The sequence below is a fragment of the Acinonyx jubatus genome, chromosome B1 (genome assembly GCF_027475565.1).
Source record: "Acinonyx jubatus isolate Ajub_Pintada_27869175 chromosome B1, VMU_Ajub_asm_v1.0, whole genome shotgun sequence".
Classification (NCBI taxonomy): domain Eukaryota; kingdom Metazoa; phylum Chordata; class Mammalia; order Carnivora; family Felidae; genus Acinonyx; species Acinonyx jubatus.
The window spans coordinates 51,578,837-51,605,083 of record NC_069382.1 but is presented as its reverse complement, the minus strand read 5'-3'; the positions used below and the strand labels follow the sequence as shown (position 1 = coordinate 51,605,083).

Below are 26,247 nucleotides of genomic sequence, written 5' to 3'. Positions count from 1 at the left end.
GAGCCACCCAGGCGCCCTCCCCCCCGCCCCCAGTCTGTGTAATTCTGATGAAGTTCTGATGGTGCCAACAGCAACACCTACAACTCAACTGTTGGTAGGTGCTGTATCTTCCCCATTCTACAGACTTTAGGTAAGTCAGTGAAGTCAGAGAAATAAGAAGTCCTCCTGAGAGGATAGAGCAGGTGTAAGGATGATTCTTCCATGTTTTTCTATAAACTTTATTATTTTATCTTATTTTAGTTTATATTATTTTATTTTATTTCAGAGAGGGAGAGAATATGAGTGGGGGTGGGGTGGGGGGGGTGGAGAGGCAGAGGGAGAGAGAATCCCAAGCAGGTTCTGCACTGTCAGCAAGCGAAGAGCCTGACCCGGGGGCTTGATCTCGCAAACAGATCATGACCTGAGCCAAAATCAAGAGTCAGATATGCAACCAACTGAGCCATGGAAGAAGTGTCCCTATTCTGTAAACTTTATCACTTGAATCTTTTGGTATCTGTAATTTAAAAGATAATAAAAACACTTTAAATAATAAAGATTCTCATTCACCTTCTTGGCCTTCTACCATTCTTACCCAGGCTACTTTCAGGATGTTAATACAACATCCATTTCATTGTTTTGGAGCCTTGGCTACTGGATACTGCTGGAGAAAGTCGGGAGGTAGAGCAATTCACCCTGCGCGTTCAGTGTGGCTCTACAACCCTTCCCTTGAACCCTAAGTGGCTCTAAATTCCCAGAACAGCTATTACAAAACTCGCCCCCTCCTCCTTTGTACTTAAAGAGATCTCACCTTCAGCAAATTTCCTCCGGATCTATTTTTCTCTTCCTATCCTTGCCTGGTCATCTTTAAGTGCCAGCGCTAGTGTGCTGTCTAGTTTTTCCTCTCAACTAATTATGTACAAATCCTCACACCATATCCACCTTTTACTTATTTTAATTTTTTAAATGTTTTCTTTCTTTAAATTTATTTTTGAGAGAGACAGAGCATGAGCAAGTGAGGGATAGAGAGAGGGAAGGAGACACAGAATCCGAAGCTGGCTCCAGGCCCCAAGCTGTCAGCACACAGCCCGATGCGGGGTTCAAACCCATGAATCCTGAGATCATGACCTGAGTCGATGTCAGATGCTTAACCGACTGAAGTACCCAGGTGCCCCAATATCCAGCCTTTAATAAGTATCTCCTCCCTGACCTCTTCGTTCTCATTTCCTTCAAGACTAACCTTCTTGAAGGGCACACCATCCTCATCACTTCTACTTCCTCAGCTCCCGTGCAGTTCTGAGCCCCTTTAGACTGGCTGCCACCCTGTGCAACTGTTCTCTTGAAGGCTCTCATGACCTCACATTTGATTGGCAAATCCAAAGGCCTCTTCTCATTCTCCTCCTTCAACTTGGCATGAGCCAGTTGACTATCAGCTTCTACTTGAAGTTGACTTTTCCTCCTGTTATACTTGATCTTTCATTGACTGGCTTCTCTTTCTGCTCTTGCTGCTTAAACACAAGACATTCTCTAAGGTCCCACTGTGACCGCCATCTTTTCTCATGATACGTGATGGCCCTTGTTAACCTTCTCTAACTGAGCATCATGCTATGAGGGAAGCTCTCACATCCGTGCCTCTCAGCCCGGCCTGCACTTGTGGAGGGCCAGGTCTACTTCCAAACTACGCTGTCCTCCCCAGCTCCGGTGCCGTACAGGTGCCTCCAGCTCAACATGCCTCAAGTTTGATCTTCTCCCCAGAACCTGCTCACCTCCTCACTGATTTTCCTTATCAGTCAGCGGGGAAGCTCCTCTAGCTCGGGCGCCAGGCTTGAGCTATCTTCAGCTCTCCCTCTCCAACCCCGGCCTCGAGTGTCCACATCTAGACACGTAGGAGCTCGACCCCGTGACTGCCCTTGCACCTCCCCTCAGTTCCATTCCCATTGCTGTTTCCAGTTCTGTCACTTCTTTTATCAACAGCAGCCACAGCGTTTTTCTCCTTCCTTTTCTACCAATCACAATGGGATAGACCCACACACAGGCCACAGTGCCCAACCCTCCCGTGTCTCTAGAACCTTCCCAGGCCATTCCCCTTCTTGTACTCTGGACCAAGTGTACTGATAAGATGTTGACTTAGAGGAAACAGTCTGGACATCGTCACTGCCCTAGCTCATACCTAACATTTTACACTTAGGTTTTCCCATGTGAGTTAGAAAGATAAATTTGAATTCAGGAAACATATATATACGTATATGCATATGTATATACACATACACACATAACATTTTCCTATAATATATATACATGCACACACATACATGCAAGAGTGGATAAATAATTCTTATAGATACAAAAAGCAGTCTATTACTCAAATAGTATTTTCACAGTATCCAGTCTGGAAGTTGGGTTTTACAAACTAATTTAAGTTAAATACCCCCATTTCTCTCCCCAGTCAACTCTTACATTGAAGTCTTAACCTGCCATGTGGGATATTAGGATAGGACCTTTAAAGAGGTGACTAAGGTTAAATGCGGTCGTAAGTGTGGGGCCCTAACCTATATACAGGACTGGTATCCTTCTAAGGAGAGCAAGAGACCCCAGTTAGTACCTGCACATAGAGAAAAGTCCCTGTAGGGACACCAAGAAGGCAGCTGTAAGCCAAGGAGAGAGACCTCAGGAGAAACTGACATGCTGGCACCTTGACGGTAGACTTCAGGCTCTGGAACCATGAGAGCACAAATTTCTGTTAAGTTTCCCATGCCATACTATTTTGTCAGGCAACCCTAGCTGACTCGTATACAGCCTAAGGCCGAAAGAATGGCACTTCTGTAAAGTATAAAAGGTAACTAATGTACAATTGTGTAAGATATTTATGAAAGAAATACAAAGAAAGCAGAAATGATTTAGATTGGATATAAGCATGTCATGACTGAGGGGCACCTAGGTGGCTCAGTCGGTTAAGCATCCGACTCTTGATTTTAGCTCAGGTCAGGATCTCACGGTTCACGAGATTGAGCCCCACATCGGGCTCTGCACTGACAGTGGGGAGCCTGCTTGGGATTCTCTCTCTCTCTCTCTCTCTCTCTCTCTCTGCCCCTCCCCCACTCGCCTGTGTGCTCTCTCAAAATAAACTTTAAAAAAAAGTCATGACTGAATGCGGTTGTTGATATTGGTTGCAGGCAATGATCCAAAGGAAAAACAGACAGTGGAGAGGCACATGTGAGAGCAGATTCAAATGGTGCTTGAAGAAGTTTGCCTTTTCCACACTCTGTTCCAAGGAGGAGTAAAGGTGAAATGCGTTTCATGGTAAAATAAGGAAACAGTGGGCAAAGTAAGAGCACTTTGCTTCATTGCAAAATTTCTGGGAGCCTTTTATGAGGTCCACAAAGCACCACGAGGGGAATAAGGCATTATCTGATGACAGAACCCTTCATTTGCGAGACATCAGGGGTGATGCTTCTTCTAAAGTCATATTTTCAGAGGTGCTGCATCGAAGGAAACTTGGCTACTTTCAGGGACATACCCCTACTGATGTCAGTCATCACCTGGGTCAGTACGGGGGCACAGTTATAGAGGCCTGTACAGAAGGAACCACAAAGTTGTGAGTGATATGTGTGTGCCCTTGAACTCTGTTAACTGTGTGATCTTAAGCAACTTCCTCAGCCTCTAGTCTAGAGTTCTGTTTCCTCATCTATAAAACAAAGACTGTAACAGTGAGTACTTATCTCCACGAAAGGTTTTTTTGCAGATTATATGGCAATAACTGGGCTAACAGCTTTCCTCATAAAGTACTCGGTACATGTTAACTGTCCCTACAGGTTACAGGTCTGCCATAAAGTGGCTTTCCCCAGTGTTAACAACTCTTGATGACATAAGAGATGAATGTAAAGGAAAGCCTTAAAATATTTACCGTTTTTCCATTTTGCTCATGCAAATCACTGTCTTCTACAGGCCAGAGGTTGGTGCAATGGAAATAAATCCACCTGTGCTCTGCCACATTTCATGGCAATGCAGCACACCTACGGGCAGAAGAGCAGGTGTGTGTTCACCCCTCCCTGCCCTGCTCCTTTTCAGCGGACCCGTCGGACCAACTCAGCCAGTCCTACACAGCCGCCTTCACGAGAGCTCAGGTATTTACAGCCTGAGAGCCCTGACTACCAAATAAAGACAACAACGGAAAAGAACAAAGAGCTTTATTTTCACGTCACTGTCCTCGTTTCTTGGACATGTTGCTAACAACCTGACAACGTGTCTCTACAATCCTCGATTCCTGCACTGTTCAACATATCAACACCTTAAGGAGGAAATAAGCAGCTTTTCTCTTAAGCCCACTGGGCATGGCAGGAAGGTGGCCAATTCCCGGTCCCTCTCTTCCTCCCACCTTTCTCTCGGGGTCTCCATCCCACAGGAAAGGATCCAGGTGGGTCACTACCCTCATGTGCTACTCCATCCTCATCCCTGGATCCCTCTAGGGGAACAAAGAGAGACAACTCCTTTTTCCAAATGGAGGGCCTGAAAACCAACCAAGCTTTCAAAAACAAAACCAAAGGCCTGCAAAGCAATGTGGAGGCATAGCTGTTCTCCATATGCTATCACTTTCAATGCCCCATTGGGAGGTTTCTCCCTTTACCATTGTCATAATTTTTCTCATCTTTCACAACGGCAGAATTAGATAAGAAGAATTAACCAAAACTAGAGAAAAGAAAAAAATCTAACCCTGTAGAAAGTGCCTTAGAACACCAGAGAGATGGACAGCAATGGTACTGACACCCGCCCCCCACCCCCGACCCACGCTACCCTCCACTTCCTGTGCCCAGTCCCACATACTGACAGTGCCCGCTTTCCTGACACTCAGGAATCAGCCCCTGCAGGGCAAAGTGTTATGAAGAAGGGGCTAGAGAGCCTTAGGAGAGCCGGCCCTGCTCTTGCTCGTCAGGTGGCAGCCTGGGCTGGCACTGCGGGCACCACCAGGTGAGCCTCTGGAAGCCGCCTGGAGGCCCAAATGCCTCTTTCATAACCTGGTGCCCGACGGGGCACTGCTCCTTCTGGTAGACCTGCGTGTGCTGCTGTTTGCCCTGGAACTTGCCCCGAAGCCAGTCGGCACTGAACTCCACCACGTGATCCACCAGGGCCTCCAGATGCAGAGGACTGAGGAGGGAACCAAGAGAAAGGGGATGGATCCCAGCTCTGAACAAGGCTTCGTTCTTAATGATGTTCCCTGGGAGGAGGCAGGGAGAGGGCAAGGGAAGGAAAAAGAACACATCCATGAGGAGCGCGGTCCGCAAAGTTAGCAGAGCTAACTGAAGCTGGTCGGATGGCGGCAGGGGGCTCCTCCAGGAGACCTGGAGCCAGCTCTACCATGGACTGGAGGCTCTTGGGCAAGTCACATATCCTGAGTCAACTTCCTGTCTGCCAAGCGGGTTTGCTAATACTTACCTTTAAGGTTGCTGTGAAGACGGAATGAAGTAAACTTAGGCATGGTCCATGTTACAGCAAAGAGGTTATCAAAACAGGCTATGGAACCTGACCATCTGCCTTTGAACCCCTGCTCAACCAGATCCTAGCTATGTAACTCTGGCAAGTTCCTTAACTTCTGTAAGCTTCACTTTCCTCAGCTGTAAAATGGGGCTTGGTTACCTGCTTTTGTGAGCAGTAAACGAGAATTCTCTCTCTTTCTCTCTCTCTCTCTCTCACACACACAAGCACAAATGCTGAGCACTGTGGCTAGTACACAGAAAATACTCAATAAATATTAGCTGTTATTATTTAAAATGTCAAGCATAATGCCTGAAGTAGAAAGTGTTTAAGAGGTATTATTTCATTATTTTTCTACTGCTGCCACATTCTCTGAAGTCAGCCTTGAGCCCTCCTTCCAGAATCAGTTAACTGATTCTCTTCAAAATGTTCCAGCAGTGCACTTTCTTTAATCTCTACTAGGCATTTGCCACAATCTATCTTAAGTTGTGGTGACCTGAGTCCGTGCTCACCGGGCCATTAATAACCTCCTTAAGAGGGGAAGCTGAGCATGGCAGAAGGCAAGTGTTCAGCATGTGTGGAGTGGATGGATGACCAATTCACTGGCAAACCGGTTTCACGGCTCAGCTGTACCATTTATCTGCAATGTGTCCTCTGCTTTAGTTGCTTCATCTGAATAAAGGGAAAAGTAATAAGTAACTACCCTACAGAGAAACAGTAAGAATGAAAGCACGTGCCTGGCATATTAGAGTCACTTGAAAAAATGTTGGCTGTTATTACTATGGTTAGTAATAATGACTAGTTAGTAGAGCATTAGCTCCCGCTATAAATATCCCAAAGGCTACTTGTAAGGGTCTCTTTATTCCTCAGGGCTCAGGGACTCCCACAGTCTTACTGTGAAAATGCGAGGCCGCTGTCTGGTGAGCCCCTGGGCCTCCTCCCTGCTCACAAGGTGAGCTGTGGCTGCGGCAGGCAACACGAGGCCTCGGCTATGAGGTGATTTTGTCATCACCGGCTCGCTCGATTGCCTCAGCAGCCAATCACAGGTGCACTTATTCTTTTGCTGAAGCAGGAAGAGCAGTAAGTTTTTCTAGTTCAGGCTGTTCTAGTTTTCACAGTGCTCAGCTCTCCCCGCCTCAAAACGCTCACAGTTTCATTGCTCATGACCCTTGCACAGAGAGAGGGAACCTGCTTCTTCGGTCATGTCTTTTAAGCTCCCAGAGGAGGCCTGAGGCTTGTGTGCTTTGGCCAGCAGGCAGCTCCACCTGCCCAAGAGAGGCCCCACCAGCGAACGCGGTGCTCTCCCTCAGCAAACTGTACAGCTCTCAGTTCCCAGCAGATACCGATCAGGTGATCGAGTACCTGCCGGGTGCCAGGCACCACACCAGGCAGTGGAGCATTCAAGGAGGAAGAAGACAGGGCTCCTGCCCCTTAGGAAGTTACACTGGACTGTGGCCACCGGCAGACTCCAGCTTATAATATAATTAGGATACGAACTCTTCAGCTAGGAGAGAAGTTAGAAATTGCCTAATCTAACTCCCTCAGTTTAAAGATGAGGGAAGTGAAGCTGAAGAGATTAAATGACTGCCTCAAGACCAGCAGTACTGGCACACTTCGGGGGGCGGGGGGGGGGGGAGAAGGGGGTGGGTGGTCTCCTCCCTCTCCCATCAGTCATACCTAAACCAGAGAAGTATCTTTGGTCCAGCAGTGTATAGCAGACAGGCTGCTCCTGGCTCAGAGCTTCCAAGGCTCGTGCTCGATGGAACTTTTCAGACAAGATGTCAGAAGCGGGTATGACCACTGGGGAAGGGCTCCAAGCCATCTGACAATTATAAAATGCCAGGAAGCCACCACCGCCAAAGTACAGGACCAACCTGGGAAGAAAGAAAAGATCGTAAGTCCATACAGTTCAGGGCACGCATACACACAGTTCCCACTCGAGAGTCAGGCCAGATGTCCATAGTGCTCTCACTCCACAGTCAAGATTAACCCATGGGGCACCTGGATGGCTCAGTCGGTTGAGTGAATGACTTCGGCTCAGGTCATGATCTCCTGGTTTGTGGGTTTGAGCCCCGCATCAGGCTCTGTGCTGACAGCTCAGAGCCTGGAGCCTGCTTCCCATTCTGTGTCTCCCTCTCTCTGCCCCTCCCCCACTCATGCTCTGTCTCTGTCTCAGAAATAAACATTAACCAAAAAAAAAAAAAAAAAAAAGATTAACCCAGGGAAGCTAAGATCCCAAAAGAGAAAAGGGATGGCTCTGCCAGCATCAGAAAAATCTCAGGGCTAAATGCGGTGATTAAAAGAAGACATCTGTATCGCTTCATTTCTCTGATCATAGCAATACATGTTCACTGAAGACAACGTGGAACACACAGAAAAGTCTTAAAGCCCAGCAGGTGTGGCTACCTGCACAAAACACAGTTCGTTAAGGAGGACAGAGAAATGAATGCTAAAGAGGTACCACTCCCAGTCCAGGCAAGATTTACTGAGAAATCCATACCCACACGTACTCCCAGGGGCTTCCTGAATTCCAAGGACAGAAGAGAAACTTTAGGAACTTTGATAAAGAAACAATGGGTTACTTTGTGAGGGCAGATAATCAGACCGCAACCGGACTCCACATCTGAAAGGGAATATCCACATATCTGACGTAGCTGGCACCTTATGTGGAAGTGAAGGGACAACTTCAGAGGAAGAGGACTCAGAGACACATCTACCATAGCAACTAAGGTTAACTACTCAAGGAAGACTAACTGTCCAATGGGAATGAGAGCAGCAGGGACCTCAAGCCAAGGGGAGATGAAAAGGGGGGTCATAAGGGGCAGCACTGGGTTGTGTAATATTTATTGTGAGATCTAAGCGGACTATACAGTAGCACACCGGAGAACTGTAATGTGTTAGGAAGGCATTCTTGAATCAGAAGATACCCATGTTCATGTGTTTTTAATATTAATTAATTTACCTACACATAATTAATACTATTATATAGTTAACAACCTGGAACTAAGGTTCTAAACGATCTCAGCAAACACAGGAGATAGGGTGGATATGACAAGAAAAGCAGCAGTGAAGTACAAACATTTTAAAGGTCTCCTCTCAGAAGGATGAAGGAGAGTGAGCAAAAAACCAGTTTCAATAATAAGGGACAGGTGTCATTCACTTAATGTTGTTTAAAACGCAGTCATTATTAGCTAAGAAAAAACACAGGTCTAATTTAAAGTCAAGATTATTAGCAATAGAAAGGAGATGAACAGAAGCACTTCCAAATTAACAGGAGTTAAAAAGAGGAAAAAAAAAACTTGAAAAATCCAACAGAAGGAAAGAAACAAGATAAAATAAAATGGCAAATGGAAGAAATCCAAATACTGCGGCTACCCCATTCCAAAACACAGTTTCGGTTTGACTTTAAAGAGATACCAAAGCCGGGGCACCTGGGTGGGTCAGTCAATTGAACATCTGATTCTTGGTTTTGGTTCAGGTCACGATCTCATGGTTCGTGGGTTGGAGCCCCGTGTCGGGCTCTGGGCTGCTGGTGTGGAGCCTGCTTGGGATTCTCTCTCCTCTCTCTGCCCCTCCCCTGCACACTCTCTCTCTCTCTCTCAGAATAAATAAGTCAACTTAAAAAGAAATAAGATACGAAAGCCTGATGTTCACCGTTTATAAGAAACATACCTAACATCAATGAAAAAAGCATGCCTATAACTAAGTGGAAAAAGACCAAATGGGGGGCCAACCAGAGTAGCATTATTCACATCAGGAAAGGCAAAATTCAAGATTAAAGGCAAATAGAATGTATGTTATTATTTAATAATAAAGCTGCAGAGAACCTATGAGAGTCAGAGACTTTGATGCCTTGAACAAAAGGGCAGCAAACACATAAACACACTAGAAAGACAAGGAGAAACTTTATAAAACCACAATCACCCTAGAGGATTTTAACACTCTTCTTCCCACATTTGGCATATTAAATAAAAAATAAGCAAGGATAGAGAAAATTTGAGTTTTCAAAGCAATAACCTGTTCTTAACAGTTTCATAATGTTTTACGTTGATCTTCATTTATGTACATAAAAATGTAAGCAAAGATCAATGATGTGTTTGGCTACAGATCTTAACAGATGCCTAAAGTAGAAAATTTACAGGCTGACTGCCCTGATCATAATCCAGTAATAAAATGACAACAAAATGATGACCCCACTCAAACATTTGGAAAATGAGTAGACACTCTTCCCTTATAGAGTATATAAAACTAGTATTATTTATTTGAAAGACGAACAAAGTTGATAAAACTCTGGTAAGCCTAATTAAGAAAAAGAGTAGGGTGGGGGACAAAGGAAAATATAAAACATGAAGAATAAAAAAAACAGATATGACTTGGCAAGAGAAGATTTAAAGAAAAGACCCCTGGGGTGCTGGTGGCTCAGTCAGTTAAGCATCTGACTCTTGATTTTACCTCAGGTCATGGTCTCAAGGTTTGTGGGATCGAGCCCCATGTTCAGGCTCTGTGCTGACAGCATTGGAGCCTGCTTGGGATTCTCTCTCTCCCTCTCTCTGACCCTCCCCTGTGCACAATCTCAATCTATCTCTCAAAATAAATAAATAAAAAGACCCCGAATAGCCAAAGTAACATTGAAAAAGAAAACCAAAGCTTGGAGGCATCACAATTCTGACTTCAAGCTGTATTACAAAAAGCTGTAATCATTAAGACTGTATGTACTGGCACAAAAGCAAATATGTTTATTAATAGAACAGAACAGAGAATCCAAAAATGGACCCACAAATATATGGCCAACTCATCTTCAACAAAGCAGGAAAGAATATCCAATGGAAAAAAGACAGCTTCTTTAGCAAATGGTGTTGGGAAAACTGGGTAGCAACATGCAGAAGAATGAAACTGAACCACTTTCTTACACCATACACAAAAATAAACTCAAAATGGGTGAAAGACCTAAATGTGAGACAGGAAACCATCAAAATCCTAGAGGAGAAAACAGGCAGCAACCTCTTTGACCTCAGCTGCAGCAACTTCTTACTTGACATGTCTCCAGAGGCAAGAGAAGCAAAAGCAAAAATGAACTATTGGGACCTCATCAAGATAAAAAACTTCTGCACAGTGAAGGAAACAATCAGCAAAACTAAAAGGTAACCAATGGAATGGGAGAAGATATTTGCAAATGACATATCAGATAAAGGGTTGTATCCAAATTCTATAAAGAATTTATCAAACTCAACAACCCCCCCCCCCCAAAAATAATCCAGTGAAGAAATGGGCAGGAGTCATGAATAGACCCTTTTCCAAAGAAGACATCCAGATGGCAAACAGACACATGAAATCTTTTGTTGCGAATTTATTTAGTGGCATTATTTTCCCCGCCATTATCTGCGATTGTGCACATACTGTGTGGCTTAAAATATTGAGACTTGCATAAAGTAAGGGCATCATAATTAGAGTAAACTTAATCTTCATTATCTGTCTTCTGAGAGTGCACAGGGGCTTCAGCCTCAGCCTCAGGACTACCTGGTTGTCCCTTCCCACAGTGCTGAGATGTGCATTCTGATTTGTAAGTTTTCTTTTTTTCTTTAAAAAAAATTTTTTTTAACGTTTATTTATTTTTGAGACAGAGAGAGACAGAGCATGAACGGGGGAGGGACAGAGAGAGAGGGAGACACAGAATCGGAAGCAGGCTCCAGGCCCTGAGCCATCAGCCCAGAGCCCGACGCGGGGCTTGAACTCACGGACCGCGAGATTGTGACCTGAGCTGAAGTCGGACACTTAACCGACTGAGCCACCCGGGCGCCCCTGATTTGTAAGTTTTCAAGGTCTCAGGACAAATTATCCCTTAAACTCTGACCAACATATTTTACCCCCATGGAAAAAAATGTATAATATATACATGCTATATCTATAGATCATATCTACAGATCTATATATCTATAAGCTTTATATATACATATACACATATATATAAATATAAAAGAATCCAGCCAAGTGTGGGCACTTCTGCAAGGCCATGAGAATGTGCGTTCTCCGTGACCAGCAATGACTCTTTTGGGAATCTGTACTAAGGAAATAATCCTGGAAATGGACAGAGACTTACACACCAAGGCATTGCTCTCACAGTGCACTAGTCAAGCCATAAAATGTCCTTCAGAGCCATCCCACCTTCAGGAGCCACGCCTGTGGGGGAAGTTCTTCCTTTTTTCTAAGCTGCCCCAGTACGTTTCCTCCGCTCTCTGAGTACAGACCACAGACTGCTGTCTACTATGGGTAGACACAGAAGGGTCTTCTCTCTCCTAGGAAGTGTGCAGCTGGAGAGCAGGGAGGATAGCCATGTGAGTGAGCCCACAGAGCCTAGCCCCAAGCCTGCACGGGGGCGTTGTGTTAAACACTGCAGAGCCACAGCCCACAGCCCACTCAACCACTCCATTACCTTGGAATGGGGTCCCTCCAGTCACCCCTCTTGTTTGCTTTCTTTGCTCTGGAGAACTCGTTCATCCAAATGCTGCCAAATAAACCAAAGCTGACCTGCAGCCACCTCTCAGCACCTTCTGCGGGAGTGTCTCCCTGCAAACACTCCAAACCGTTGCCTCCACTGGGAACAACACGCTCCAGGGACTGAGAGGACCGGCTGGAGATTTCCCGGCTGCTGGGCCCCAAGGCCTGCTTTTGGTCCTCAGCCTCTTCCCTCTTCTCTCCTTCCTGCAGAGGCTCTGGTAGTGAGTTGTTGCCAAGGGACCCAAGTTCTTCATCTGGATCAAATCTTAGGAATAATTTCTTTCCATGGACCTGAAAAAAATGAAAGTGATCTAAGCCTTTGCTATGGAGTTGTGTTCTCCCCACAGTTGTACAGTCAAACTTAACCCACAGTGTGATGGTATCTGGAGGTGAGGCCTCTGGGAGATAATTAGGTCATGAGAGCGAAGTCTTCATGAATGGGATTAGTGCCCTTAAAAGAGACCCCAGAGAGCTCCCATACCCCTTCCACCAGGTGAGGACAGCAAGAAGGTGGCGGTCTATGAACCAGGAAGCAGGCCCTCGCCAGACACCCAAGCCGCCAGGCTGTCTGATCTTGGATTTCCAGCCTCTGGAACTGTGAGAGATGAATTTCTGCGGTTGATAAGTCACCTCATCTGTGGTATTCTGCTAAAGTAGTCTGAATGGACTGGGACAGGCTTACAGCCCCAAAGAAGGGAAGACGAGAAAAGGGGTATGCAGGTATCTCTCTGAATGCAAATTTATCCCTTTTTGCCTCTTCCATGAAGCTCTCCCAAGTTGAATGTTTTGTACTTGCCTTTTGCTCTCCACTCAAGTGGTGTGGGCAGTTAGCACATAGTTTTCAAAGTGATTGAAAGCAGAAGACTTAGATTAGCAACGACACAGATCCATGCTCTACAGCAGGACCACCCTAGAATTCCTGAGGGGAAATGCTTTCACGGATTGGCTAAGAAGTAAATGCAAATTGTCATTCTTGTATTTAATTAATACCTTTTCTTTGTTAGAAATAGCCAGCACACACACCACACAAATCGACAGCAGCTAAAGTACTGTATTGTGTACACTCTAAATATACAATGTATTTTACACATCGTAAAAATTGGTACTTCTCAACTCACTGAAATTGGGTTTAGAAGAAACCACAAGAGAACTCACAATAAAAAACTATAATCAATAAAAATGGAGTATCGATCAACAAAAACTGATCCATGAATCAAACCATAAAATGTATATAAAATGTAATAAGAATTCACCTCATCCCAATGAAAATGATTTCAGTAAAAGAGGAGAAAGGGAAATGTATGTAAAAGAATGTTCCAGCTGCTTCGTATTCTATTTTCATATTGCTAGCCCTGGTATGTAATATGCGCGTCCAGATTCCAGGATGAGCCAGATCTGCATGATTTGAAATTCAGGCAAAACCAAAACACCCAGCGTCAATAATGGAATCGCCTATGTTGCTTTTTCAGCCACCAAAAGTACGTACTTAGAGATCACACAGTTCTGATGTCATCTCCAATTTGTCAGTGAGTATACACATTATAACTGTAGTTCTTCGAAATCCTCTCCCTAAAAGAGGGCATTACCTTTCTAAAGAATTCCAGAATAACTCATCTGCAAGTCTGAGCACGGCAGTTTGCTGCCACATATTAGAAACAGCTTTAACTGAGCTACATAAAAAAGTAAGCAAGAATTAAGTGGGCAAAAACAGGCTTTGTTCCAGAAAATACCCTCTTGATGAAAATTCACCAATGTTGGTATAATGCTGTATCTGTCAAATGCCCCTGAGGATCAAAACATTCATCAGGTCAAAAAACGCCTAGGTCAAGACACTGTTGGCAATTTCTACTGTCCCTCTTTTAAATTCCTGTGAAATTGTTGTTACTTCAATTAACTGACCATTAATTGAGCTTATACAATGCAATGTGCCAGTCAGTGCGCTAAGCTCTGAGGGGCATACAGATGAGTAAATCTCCACTCTTTCCCTCTGGAAATTCATTATTTCAAAAGGAAATTCTTGACACATGCTACAACATGGATGAACCTTGAAAACATTATGCTCAGTAAAAGCAGTCACAAAAGAATACATGTTGCATGATTCCATATATGTGAAACGTTTAAAAAAAAGGGGGGGGGGCAAATTTATAGAAACAGAGAATAGATTAATGGTTGTCTAGGGCTAGGGGTGGAAAGTTGGGGTGAAATGGGGAGTGACTGCTAACAGGCACAGGGTTTCTTCCCGGGGAGATGATAATGTTCTCAAATCAATTGTGGTGATGGTTGTAAAACTATGTGAAGATACTAAACACTACCAAATTGCACATTTTAAATGGCTGAATTGTACGTTATGTCAATTATATCTCAGTAAGGCTGCTACAGATTTATTTTTAATTAGAGGATTGGTTAAAAGTCTAAGTATGTAGGGGGGTTGGATTAGATCTCCCACTCCACCCAAAAAGGATGGAATAGAAACATTAACAGCCATGTAAGGACTCAATACTTATCCCCCATGCACTCTTTCTCAGGCAGTTCCTGGAGTGTGTGCTTTGCAACATGAGAGGGAAAAACAAAGAAGATATGGAACCTGGTGTAGGGAGACTGTTGACCGCCTCCCAAGCTCCTTCTCTCCTCTTCCCTACTGACAAACCTGCTGAATTATGGGAACCTCAATATTCTCAGCTAAAAATCTCTGTCTCCCAGACTCCCTTAGAGATGGGGCAGCCAGTGATACATACGCAGGAGTGGTCAAATGTGGTTTCCAGAAAAGCTCTTTAAATCAGGTGAACCATGGAGAGCCTGGGTGTCTCAGTCAGTTAAATGTCTGACTCTTGGTTTCAGCTCAGGTCATGATCTCACAGTTTGTGGGATGGAGCCCTGCATCAGGCACCGCACTGTTAGTGAGGGGGCCTGCTTGGGATTCTCTCTCTCCTCTCTCTGCCCCTCCCCCACTCTCTCAAAATAAATAAACTTAAAAAAATAGTAAAATAAAACAGGTGAACAAGCAGCTTTCAGGTCCCTTCTGCCCTATCCCTCTTTCTTCCTGCCTAGAATGTAATGGCTGGAATCCCAGCAGCCATGTTATCATCATGAGGATGAGGGTCACACCCCAGGGAGGGGAAAGCAGAGAACCTGATGCCTAATGATCTTGTGTTGTTCCCATACCACTCTGGACTGCCTCCTCTAGACTTCCCATTATGTCAAGGAAGTGAAGGGGGGAGCGGGGGGCAGGGGGTGGCAGGGAGGAACCTCCAGACATGAATAAGCAGTTCTTCTGAATCTGTCATGAGTAATCAAACACAATTCCAGATATAGAAACTGGAGAACCAACAAGGAAAGACAGGGAAAGTGACATGCCAGAAAAACAGGTGGCACAGAGTGGGGCCAATCTTTTCCCTGCTTCATCAGCCCACTGTTCTCATTCCTGTCTGTAACTGCTTCAGAAACCTGAAATGCCCTTCTTTTCCTTTTGGTCCATCGAAATTCCTACATCCTTCAAGGCCCAACTCAAATCCCACCTCCTTCATGAAGTCTTTTACTCTAGGCCCCAAGGACCTCTTCTCTGTTAAGGCCCTCAAATGGGGCTTAATCATATGCTCTTCTCCTTCCCGTTCACTGTTACCTAACAGTTTCCTCTGTTGTCCATCCAGGTCTTACTTTCCAAATTCGACTCTTGGACCCTTAGGAGGGAGACGTGCAGAGAAGGAAGTGCAGTGATGAGAACTTACCACCCACATGCCAGGCTGTTCCCCAAGGCCATGTCCCGCAGGGTTCTCAGGCTTCCATAACACCCAATGTCTACCTTGGTTTTCTAGGAAACTGGCTCCCAGTTCCGTCTCGAGATTTCCTTTTCCACACATTCTTCAGTCCACTCAGCCATTCCATATATATTCTCGGAGAGCTAGTTCTGTGGCGGGCACGGGCTAAGTGCTAGTGATCCAGAGGTGAAAGGATATAATCCTGCCCCTGCAAACTTTGCAGTGTAGCATCTGGTCAAAGAGTCCAAAGGCTCCCGTGGGAGGAGCACAGACCTGGAAGTCAGGGGACCTGGCTTCCAGGTAGCTAGGCCAACTTGGGTTGAGAGTTCTACCTCTCTGAGCCCCCATCTCCAAACGTTGAAAATATATGTGAAGCTCTAGAACACCTCTTTCAGTTCTAACCAAGAATGGTTTTATAACCTGAGGGGGGTGTGTGAAGGGTAAGGTGGAAAAAAGAGAATTAGCATTTATGGAACACCTATCTGTGCCAGGCATAAAGTCGGTTTAATACAATTTTAACTGGTAAGTGATTTATCCCCATTTTACGATTGCAGAAACTAGAGCTAAGAGATTAAGCAATTTGCTTAGGAGCACACAGCTAAACACCAGAGCTAATTTATTTTTTCTATAGGTAATTACCATATATATGCCTCCTAAGAGCAGGCATTCAGCTTAGTGCTAGGCATACAATACTGATGAGGGCACAGGCCCTGACCTGTTTATCTGTCTCCTCCATTCAACAAGTAAAACAAATTCAATTGGAGGACCCCCCCCCACTCCCCCCCCCCCCGCCTTTCAGGGTGGGGGGGCCTGGAAGCACAGAGAAGTCTCTCCCCAGCTTTAGAGCAGGCAGGCCAGGCTTCTCAGAGGATGTGATGGCAAGGCTGAATCCTGAAAATGAGGAATTACCATGGTCACATGAAGGGATAGGAATGGGGCAGATTTGGGGAAAAAAGGAAGACTTGCCCAAGCAGGGGAGCAGCATGTCAAAACCCTGAGCAAGAAGGATTGGTAGAGGAGCCCCAGATAGTTCAATATGATTGGAAGTGAGATTTAGGGCAGGGTAAGAAGCAGGCCTAGAGGAAGAGCCACAAGTCAGACCACAGGAGCCCTGGGACCCTCCTTGAGGCAATTCTGACTTATGCTCAGGGCAAGGATGAGCCAACTGGAATCTAGATCAGAAGACTATGCTCTTTCAGAGGAGAGGCTGCATGGGGTCTTAGCGTGGCTGTCTTGGGCTCAAGGAAGCGACAGCATGGCAAGTCTGGAGATAAATTCTTGTTGTTTTTTTTTAATGTTTATTTATTTTCAACAGAGAGAGAGAGACAGAGCAGGGGAGGGGCAGAGAGGGGGGGGCGGAGAGAGAGAGAGAATGGGAAGCGGGCTCCAGGCTCCTAGCTGTCAGAGCAGAGCCTGACGCAGGGCTCCAACTCACAGACCGCGAGATCATGACCTGAGCCGAAGTCGGACACACAACCAACTGAGCCACCCAGGAGCCCCTAGAGATAAATTCTACGGGAGTCACAGGACATGCTGATGGAGCCAGCCCATTTATGTGAGGTATCAAGCCCAAATCAACTCACCTGGTTGTCTAGGAGCCACAGGGACTGAAAGCTGGCAGGGTTTAGCTTCTTACTGCTGCCCCCTGTCTTGACCACCTGCTGCCCCACAAAGGGGGAGACCAAATGGTGGAACTTCCTCACAGATGGTCCTTCTGGCATCCCTGCAGGCAGAAGTGGGGAAAAGAAGCTAGCTTTTCTCTAGCATTTTTTATGGGTGCCAAGTTCCAAGCAGCTGTGTTTTGCCATCAGCTTGAAGAGTACAGATGGCCAAAAAGAGAGTGTGGCTGAGAAGAGGGGTCAGATCAAAGAGAAGGACGAACTGTGCCAGGGTGTGGGCCAGTTCCCCAGTAATGGCCCAGTTTCCTTCTCCTTTCTTCATGCAGCAAACTTGTTACACACCAACAGCATACTAGGCATCACGTCATGGGAGCCTCCACTTTGCTCCTGTGGCGGCTTGGACAGGAGCTGGCCCTAGGTAATTTGCCTGCACTGTGGGCCCCAGACTCCTCTCCACACTTTCCCTGTCCTCCCCCTTCAGCAAAACTAATTATTCCAACCCACTGCTGCTGATTTCTCTCCCCACTTTTAGGGGAGAAATGGTGATGGAAGAGAAGGCTGTAAGGGACAGACAGACACAGATGTGGATGTGGTCTTCCCAGGACCACCCCACTAGTAGGGGTTCTGTGTGTGTGATGACAAATACAGAGCTCAGAACCATGACAAGTGCAGACAGGGGGTCATGTTCGTTCCGAGCAGGGAGAGGCCACATCCAGCTTAACTACAGATAATTATTCCTGGTAACTGCAAACAGCTGGGGTTGTTTTAACCCTGATCCATGGTTATCTGTGACCCCCATCTCTCTCTGCCCCCAATCACCCAAGTTCACTCAGAGTTTACGTGTAAGCATTCAGATGTTTGAGTCTGAGTGGCCTGTACCCAGGTTTCCTGCAGCTAGGAGTCCCTCCCCACCCCACCTCTCCCCTTAACCAGGGCACACTACTTAACCATCCGTTTCCTCACCTGCACGAGACTCTGTAAGTTATGACAAAACCCCAAAGAACTAAGTAGGTACCTGGCATGGTGGGAGCTATCGTATTTCAGCAGTTCTAAAAAACATTTAAAGTTTTCCAAAATGGGGATGCCTCTTACTATATGCATGCTTTCTCATAGTTTAATTAGCAGCACGTTCAATAATGTGTATTTTAAATTTGATGGTGCTTTAGATTCGCTAAAAAGTAGCGCTATTTCCCTTAATCAGGCCTTCAAGATACTGGAGAGGCTTTACTGACAAAAAGTTCTGGATTGCAAGGCGACCTGCCAGACTGGAGCTGACCTAAACCTCAACCAGCTCTCTGTATCCAGGCCATCTCCAACGGAGGAAGTTTCTGGAAAAGCGTCCATCTGAAATGCACTTACCCTTTGAAATTTCTTGACACAGGGGCGTATTTCTTTTAGGTATACTTATGGAGATGTAAAACTGGGCAGCAAGTTACCTCTGCCATAGCCTGAAGGGACCAGAAGGGGAAAGGACAAAGATTTGATGGGGACATCTTGCCTACTCTCAAGGCCCCTCCTTAGAGAGGCTAACTGCCGTGAGGCTGGTTAATGGCTTCGTAGCCGAAAGAGGCAGCGGAGAGGGGCTTCAGGGCGTCCTCCCTTCTTGAGGTAAACCACTCACTCCCCGAGGGTGGCTCTAAAATGGCTACTTTTCCCCAAGTCTCTCAGGGTGAGGCAGGGAGATGGGCAGGCGCAGAGACAGGGCTGAAGGGCACGGACGGGAGCCTCCCAGGGGTAAATGCAGGGACGCACAGCGGTAAACAAACCAACCAAAAAATTGGGCTGCGGGTGCGGATTCCGGAAAGGATGCTTCTAAAACTGTCGGTCACTGCGTCGTCGCGCAGGTAGCTGGTGACGACCCCGCGCAGGCCGCGGGGGCTCCGCGCACCGCTGCGCAGGGGGCCTGCGCCGTCCCGGCCTGCTCCTCCCTCCCCGCAGGCGCGGGCCACGGCGGGGGCGGGCGGCGGAACTCACCGGCTGCGGCCCGCACCCCTCAGCCCGCCCCAGGACCGCGGCGCCGCTTCCGAGCACAGGACGGAGAGGACGCGGAGGCTGGCGTGCGCCCGGCTCTACCCGCGGAACGACCCCGGGAGAAGCAGGTCCAGATCCAGAGGCGGGGAGGGGCGGGGTAGCGCCAGACTCCTCCTCCAGGGGGGCAGGGCTCCGGTGTACGGCCGGGGCGTGGGGTGGAGCGGGACTCCGCCCCCGAGCTGGGGGCGGGGGTGGAGAGCGCAGGGGGCGGGGCCCTGCTCTGGCTGGGGAGGGCGCGAGGCTCCTCCCCTGAGGGGGTGGCCGCGTGTTGGGCGTAAAGGGCGGGAGAAAGGGAGAGAAGGGCACAGAGAGGCAGAGATCGAGCACCTGGTGGAGACCAGCAAACCGCGTTTGGGAACGTTTATTGTCTAATGGAGACAGGCAACTATAGTGAAAAGTTAAATTCCTGAATAGGAGAACTTTGGGTGGTTCGGGCAAAACCTTTTTTGAGTTGATTTCGCACGGCGTCCAAGCTTAGGTCATTTTGGAAAGGAAACAAGTTTCAAGAAAGTCTCATGAAATTTTTAAAGGGTGGAATCTTTCACTTTATATTATTTGAATATTATTATTTAATTTTTGCCGTAAGCAAATTTTGCTTTAAAATTAATATTTAAATTTTTATTTCAGAGAGTAATAAAGATAAAACGGTAGATTATTTAAAAATGAATGTTCCTTTGTTAGTTCTCCAAAGAGGATGGGGAGCCAGCACTTTCCAAGAAGACAGCAGGGAAGTTTGGGGAAGAGCCAGAGCAGGTGTTCTGGAAACTATCCAGGATAGCAGGCACCATAGACCCTGGCCAAGAGGATCCTGAGGAGGACTTGGCCAGCACAGGAGACAGGCCCAGTCTCCTGGGCCAGATGGTGTCTTTCTGACTGAGAGGGAACGGAACAGGTGGCCTTCTACTAAAGGGGATGGGGCAGGAAGTGAGGAGAGGAGGGCTAGGGAGGCTTGGGATACTGAAGTTCTTCAGCATGGAGGGACCCTGGAGACGGGATGAGGTTTACAGGTGCTGAATTTCCAGGTTGGAAACTGGGATCCCCTGAGAACCTTCTAGTCTCCCTCTTTGTATATCTGGCCTCTTCTGGAGAACAGCCTCACCATCAGGATGCCCCCTGCTGTAGGATCTGGACAAACAGTAGCTTCTGGAGCCCCTAAATCCCCATTCTCTAGACTCTGGCTGAGTTAGGAAGGAAGACAGAACGCAATCATTGCCTCAGCTCTTGGAATGAATGGTGCCTAAGAAGGCTCTGCTGAGGCCAAAGGGCTATAGAGTTAAGAAACCAGGAGCACCTGGCTGACTCAGTCAGTTGAGCTTTGTATCAGGTCATGATTTCACGGTTCGTGAGTTCAAGCCCCACATCGGGCTCACTGCTGTCAGTGCAGAGCCTGCTTTGGATCCTCTGTCCATCCCCCACTTGCACTCTCTCGAAAGTGAATAAACATTAAAAAAATAAAAGAAACCAAATGTTTCACAGCTTGACTATCATTTATAATAGCTATTTGTTGAGCGGATACTATATGTGAGATACTGTTGTAAGCTCTTTATATTGCCTTGTTATTAGCTACGGGAAGACAAGCAAGTCACAATAGATCTTTGAATCTTTATAATTTAAGTGAGATATATATGGCTTTATTATGGACAGGGTTTCTCAAACTTTAATATGCCTATGAATCACCTGAGAATCTTGTTTACAAGAAGATTTTGACTCTGGTTTCTAGCAGGGCCCAAGACTGCCTTTCCAGCAGCTCCCTCCTGCTGGTCCAGGGACCACACTTGGGGTAGCAAGGACTTAGAACGTAGTGGTTGGCAGTTGGTAGGCACTCAATAATAAATATTCTTTGAATGATTAAATGAGATATTAGATGCAAAACACTCATGAACTGTAAAGCACTGTGCAAGGGTATGTAACCTTCATTCCAAGAGAGTAAGGCTGGGGAAGGACAAACTCCTAGTCCTAGAAGTGCAGCTCTGTGGAATAGCAGCAAAGAACACTATTTCTGTAACTGACTACCTGGGTCCAGATCTCACCACTCAGTGGGCAGAACTTGGGCGAGTAATTTACCTTTCTGTGCCTCAGTTTCTTCATCTATGGAATGAAATGAAATGCCTACCTCCCTGGGATACTGTGGGATTTATTGAGACGATTTCCCTACATCTCTGAGCACTGGGCCCGGCTCCCTATGTTTAGTTATTGTTATTTGTCTCCTGGATTGGGGGCAACCCCAAAGCTCACAGGAGCCTGGGTCTCAGCACCTAGCTTTCTAAGGGCCATCAAGCCAATTCCTCCCTCTTCCTTTGTGGCCCTGATTTCTCCAACAGCATTAAAGTTACAGTGCACATGAAAATCAGTTAGAATACAGCCACCTCAAAGATAGCAAGAAAGGACGTGAAGGAGAAAAGCAGAAGGATCTGGTGAGGAATCAAACTGCCAGTAAAAGAGTATGGGGATTCTGAACCACCCTGAGAAGGTTTCATTCGTTTCTGGAGGCATATTCATTCTGTGACCTACAGTGAGTTACTTAAAATCCATGGGCAGTATCTTCCTGGTGTTCAAAACATGATTGTGAGGATATAGACATGTTTTATGTAGATATATAAAGCTACTAGCGGCGTCCTACGTGCAGAAATGATCAATAAGCAGTGGGCACTTTTTTTAGTAGAAGTTCTGGGCTGACCTCAGATTGCTTGAAAATCAGGCTTTTTTATATTCCGGTGGCCACAAGAGAGTAGGAGGATGCTGGTGCCCCCATATGGTGAGTGCATTAACTGCAAGGATGGTACTTTTATGCCAATTTCCGAGACTTCCTTGAGGTTAGGTGCTAGGTGTGGCTCCAGGTCAGCTCCATGGCTTTGGGCAGGTTCCCTCAACAATGGTGGGAGACAAGAGGGTTTGGACCAGATGATCTCTGAGACCACTCACGATCTGTAACTGAATCAGGCATGGTCTCTCAATCCAGGTATCTATCCTTTTTTCCTAGCAGCGTTCAGTTTTCTTTCTGTTCGACTCTCCCAGACCCGCTATCGGAAACCTTAGCAACGTTAACTTCCCCAAATCCTTAGCAGCTTGTGTCCTGTAACCCCATCGTATTCCCACGACTCCAGACCCATACCATCCTGTAAGGTTGAACTACCCAGAATTCCTCGGCCGTGTCCTTGTGCAAACAGCTGGATTTTAGGCTGCAGGGCCCCCTGGGAGTCTAGAGCAGCACCAGGGCCCCCAGGATTGATAGATTGCTTGACTTCATAGCTAAATAGGAAGGTTTACTCTGAGCCAGCGTGTCCTACCAAGTGCCAGGACACCCTAGATGGAGCTGACCTGGCCTTGCAGCACTGGACCAAACCAGAGCCTGAGAGCAGGAGTTCTTAACCTGGGTTATATGGAGAAGTTTCCAGAGTCCGTGAAACCCCTAAAATGATGAATAGCGGGTAAAATCTCAGGGCGTGGGTACCTTCCTGGGCAAGTAGACCTGGCTTTTATTATATTTTCAGAATACTTACTTAGAATGTTCTAAATAAGTAACGTTCTAAGTAAGTAACGTTCTTCTGGAAACCTCAGACCAGAATTAGCGCATAGCATGCTTTCCTCTGCAGTGTGGCATCCATAGAAGACCCGAAAATGTTCCCCATTTCCCCTGCTCTCTTTGCTGGGAGTAGCTTTCAGAGTCTAAAGAACATTCCTCAATAGCTCTTCATTTGATGACAAATTCCTATCCTTTAAAGAGGCAGTTAGAAAGGACTGGTGACAAAATTTGGTCAGGTGATATAATTCTATTTGGGGCCCCACACTGAATGTGGCTAGGAAGCAATGAGCAACAAGCCTGGTTCTCTTAGGTTGACATGAGCAGATTCTGGAGAGTGTCTAAAGGGAATTCCAACATATATTTCTGCAATGGCTGCAGCATTAAAATAAGTAGTTTCCAAGGTGGGTACTTTGTGAGACAATACTTGCTGGATGTATGGCTTCTGAAACTTTTTTTTTTTTAAGTGCATTACTTAGAACACAAAAAAGGTATGGGTTTCCATTCAAAGAACATCAATCTGGAGTCTCTAGACTCCAGGCCCTGAGGTTTCATCTGTACTGACAAGAGTATGTAAGACTAAGAGGTGAGCCACTTTCTTGTAGTTTCAGAGCTGTTGGTCCGAAGTCCTGGATGGTAGATCTAATTCAGTGGGTCTCTGGGGAATAATTTTTCTGTCCTTTCCTGATCATCCTCACAACACGACGGAGTACCAAACAGGAAAGGTAGCGTGCACTCCTTGTATGATACCAGACGTGGCACGGATAATTTCAGATTATGGCAGCTGTCACAACTACTTAGAACTCAGAGGAGCCTTAAAGATCTGCTGGATCCAAAACATTTTACAGATAAAGATGCTGAGGTGAAGAGCAGTTTGGTGAACTGCCCCAACTCGTGCAGCCAGACGATGGCCAGACCTGGACTACAATTTCTGAACCCTCAAATTCCTTTTTTTTTTTAGTTTTTTATGTTTATTTTTCAGAGAGAGCGAGCGAGCAGGGAAGAGGCAGAGAGAGAGAGGGAGACACAGAATCCGAAGCAGCAGGCTCCAGGCTCTGAGCTGTCAGCACAGAGCCCGATGAGGGGCTCGAACCCACAAACCATGAGATCATGACGTAAGCTGAAGTCAGATGCTCGACCGACTGAGCCACCCAGGTGCCCCAAATTCCATTTTTTACTCTTTCCAGTGGACTCTCTCTCCAAGGTTGTGGGATTGAGCTCCTGCACGGACAGTGAGGAGCTTGCTTGGGATTGTCTCTCTCTCCCTCTCTGTCCCTCCCTCCACTCACGTGTGTGTGCTCTCAGAATAAATAAACTTAAAAAAAAAACTTCCATTTTTAACTCTTTCTGGCCCTCTCCCTTTTTTGAGGAAGCAGAAGCATGAATGGAGATGGATACAGAATCCATTCCAGGAGTGTGTATATGCCAGCGACCCCCTTCTAAAGACCCTGAGATTCACCCAGTAGGAGCCCACAAGTAATTTTTAAATAGTCAGAAAGTCCCAAGGTAACCATCCTCCTAATTGCTTTACCAAGACTGTAAAGCAGACTAAAAATCTGCCTTGAGTGGGAACTCAGTCACTTCAGTGTATCAACTATCTGGTACTTGGTAGCAGAGATTGGCAGTTATGTTTTTGTTCTTTTTAAAATAGAGGTGTAATTTACACATGGTTGTGTTTTTGATCTATGAAAAACGAGGAAAGGCCTAGATTATTATGTAAATAGAACAATTTCAAAACATGCGAATTAACGCAGGGGTGGGGCGGGGTAAAGGGGACTGGCTGTGGTAAGGCTAGAAGCCACATTGAGGAAATCTGCAAGGTGAGCTACACCATGAAGCTACTGTCAAGGATGTCAGAGAGACAGGGAGAAAACAGGTGGATTCCTAAAAGTGTTTCTAACCCCCATCACTACAGCAGTGCTGGGGGGTGCTTGGGATAATACAGCAATGAAAAGCCTTTAGGATGAAAAGCATACGAAACGGCATTGCCTATCACTTTGGCAGAGAATCCTGCTTGTACGCCTGTTTAGAATTCTCTTATGTCAGTCTTTTCTTACTACATCTGTGCCCCAACTCAAACGTCTCAGGTTATCAAGAACCCTAGGAATAACAGATATTTTCGATTTTTTATTTGCGTTCTAAGGAAAAGAACAAGGGAGGAATGGCGAATCTAAGTGTTTTCACATCTCTAATTACAATCCATTTCATTTGAGCAAATCCATCTTAAAGAGGCAGCACAAGAGACAAGTCATTGTAAGAGGGGTCTACTAGAGTTATCCACTAGTACTGTTTACTACTACTGTGCTGCTTCTGAACCGCTTGCAATCAGAAATTCACTGCTTAGAAACCTCCACTGCTCAGTGATGAGAAGAGCAGGTGCATCTGTTTAAAAAAACCTCTTCTAAACCCAGGGTGGAGGAAGTCACATCTTTGTTTCTCAGGTGAACCAGGGCGACCACAGCTGTACAAGAGAAGACAATCACCAGAGAGCAGGGAGGGGTTGGAGCGTGCGTGATGGGAGTCATGTGCAGGGTGCAGGGGTGGGGGGACATCTCATTTATCACCCTTCACTCAGGAGGAAAAGCTCCCTGTTTGCATCCATCTGAAGACCTCCCCAGTTGGAGCCTGCAATCACTTCTACAGCCTGGGCCCAGGAGCTGTGGGTGCCTTGCAGGCTTTTTCGGATTCCTCTGTTCCTGGTAACCCATAACACAGCTATCGATCACCTCTGTAAATCTCCCAGGCTTCAGCCAGAAGAGTGAACAAGCAACACACAGACCAAAAGAAAACTGACTTTGAAAAACCAGGTCTGTTTTAATGTCACCTTTGCTTGGATTATTTAGTTCTCCTTGTTACAGACTAGTCTGTTTGCAAATGCCATGCCACAGCCACTGGAGGGGAGATAAGAATCACACTCGGGCCAGCACTCTCCAGGAGGCCAAGAGTGAAATGAAAGCAAGTGCCCAGGAGGTGGGAGAGCTGGACAAGACTGATTCCACTTCCCAGGCTAAACCCTGAAGCTCTGAGGCTGATCCTTGGTGATGGGATGATTTAAACCTGTGTTATGACATGGCATTTTGGTGGTCTAGCTTCAAGCAAGCCAAGGATACAATCTGAAGATTAGCCTCCAATGTCAGAAAATGATTAAAAAACCAAAAAACAGTCACCTCCACTCCAAAAGCAGCTTTCCAAATGGCTATTTCTCATGCAGTCGGTATTCATGTATGTCAAGTTCTGGGGGCTCGAGGGGTAGGAGGCTCATCCAAATAACCTCTACCCCAGCTCCATTAGGTGCATGTTCAGGGACTATAAATGTATTCTCACTATTGTCAACTGAAGTCAAGTATAATCACAGATAAATGTGCTACCAATCATTCCCCTA

General features: G+C 46.2%; 1 protein-coding gene across 3 annotated transcripts; it reads right to left on the bottom strand.

The window, feature by feature from the left end:
* Positions 1 to 4,146: 4,146 nt before the first annotated feature.
* On the bottom strand, positions 4,147 to 19,446 carry NEIL2 (nei like DNA glycosylase 2). Of its 3 annotated transcripts, none has more exons than XM_027069377.2 (5): positions 19,289 to 19,446; positions 17,279 to 17,418; positions 11,876 to 12,231; positions 7,123 to 7,319; positions 4,147 to 5,188 (listed from the first exon to the last, which is right to left on the bottom strand). In XM_027069377.2, the coding sequence occupies exons 2-5, from the start codon at positions 17,414 to 17,416 to the stop codon at positions 4,875 to 4,877; spliced, it is 1,005 nt and encodes a 334-aa protein (XP_026925178.1). In that variant the 5' UTR covers positions 17,417 to 17,418; positions 19,289 to 19,446; the 3' UTR covers positions 4,147 to 4,874. The 3 variants fall into 3 exon arrangements, with proteins under 3 accessions (XP_026925178.1, XP_026925179.1, XP_026925186.1); XM_027069378.2 differs by lacking the exon at positions 19,289 to 19,446 and adding an exon at positions 19,085 to 19,201; XM_027069385.2 differs by lacking the exon at positions 19,289 to 19,446 and adding an exon at positions 15,666 to 15,844 and having other exon boundaries at positions 17,279 to 17,380.
* Between the last annotated feature and the right edge of the window lie 6,801 nt (positions 19,447 to 26,247).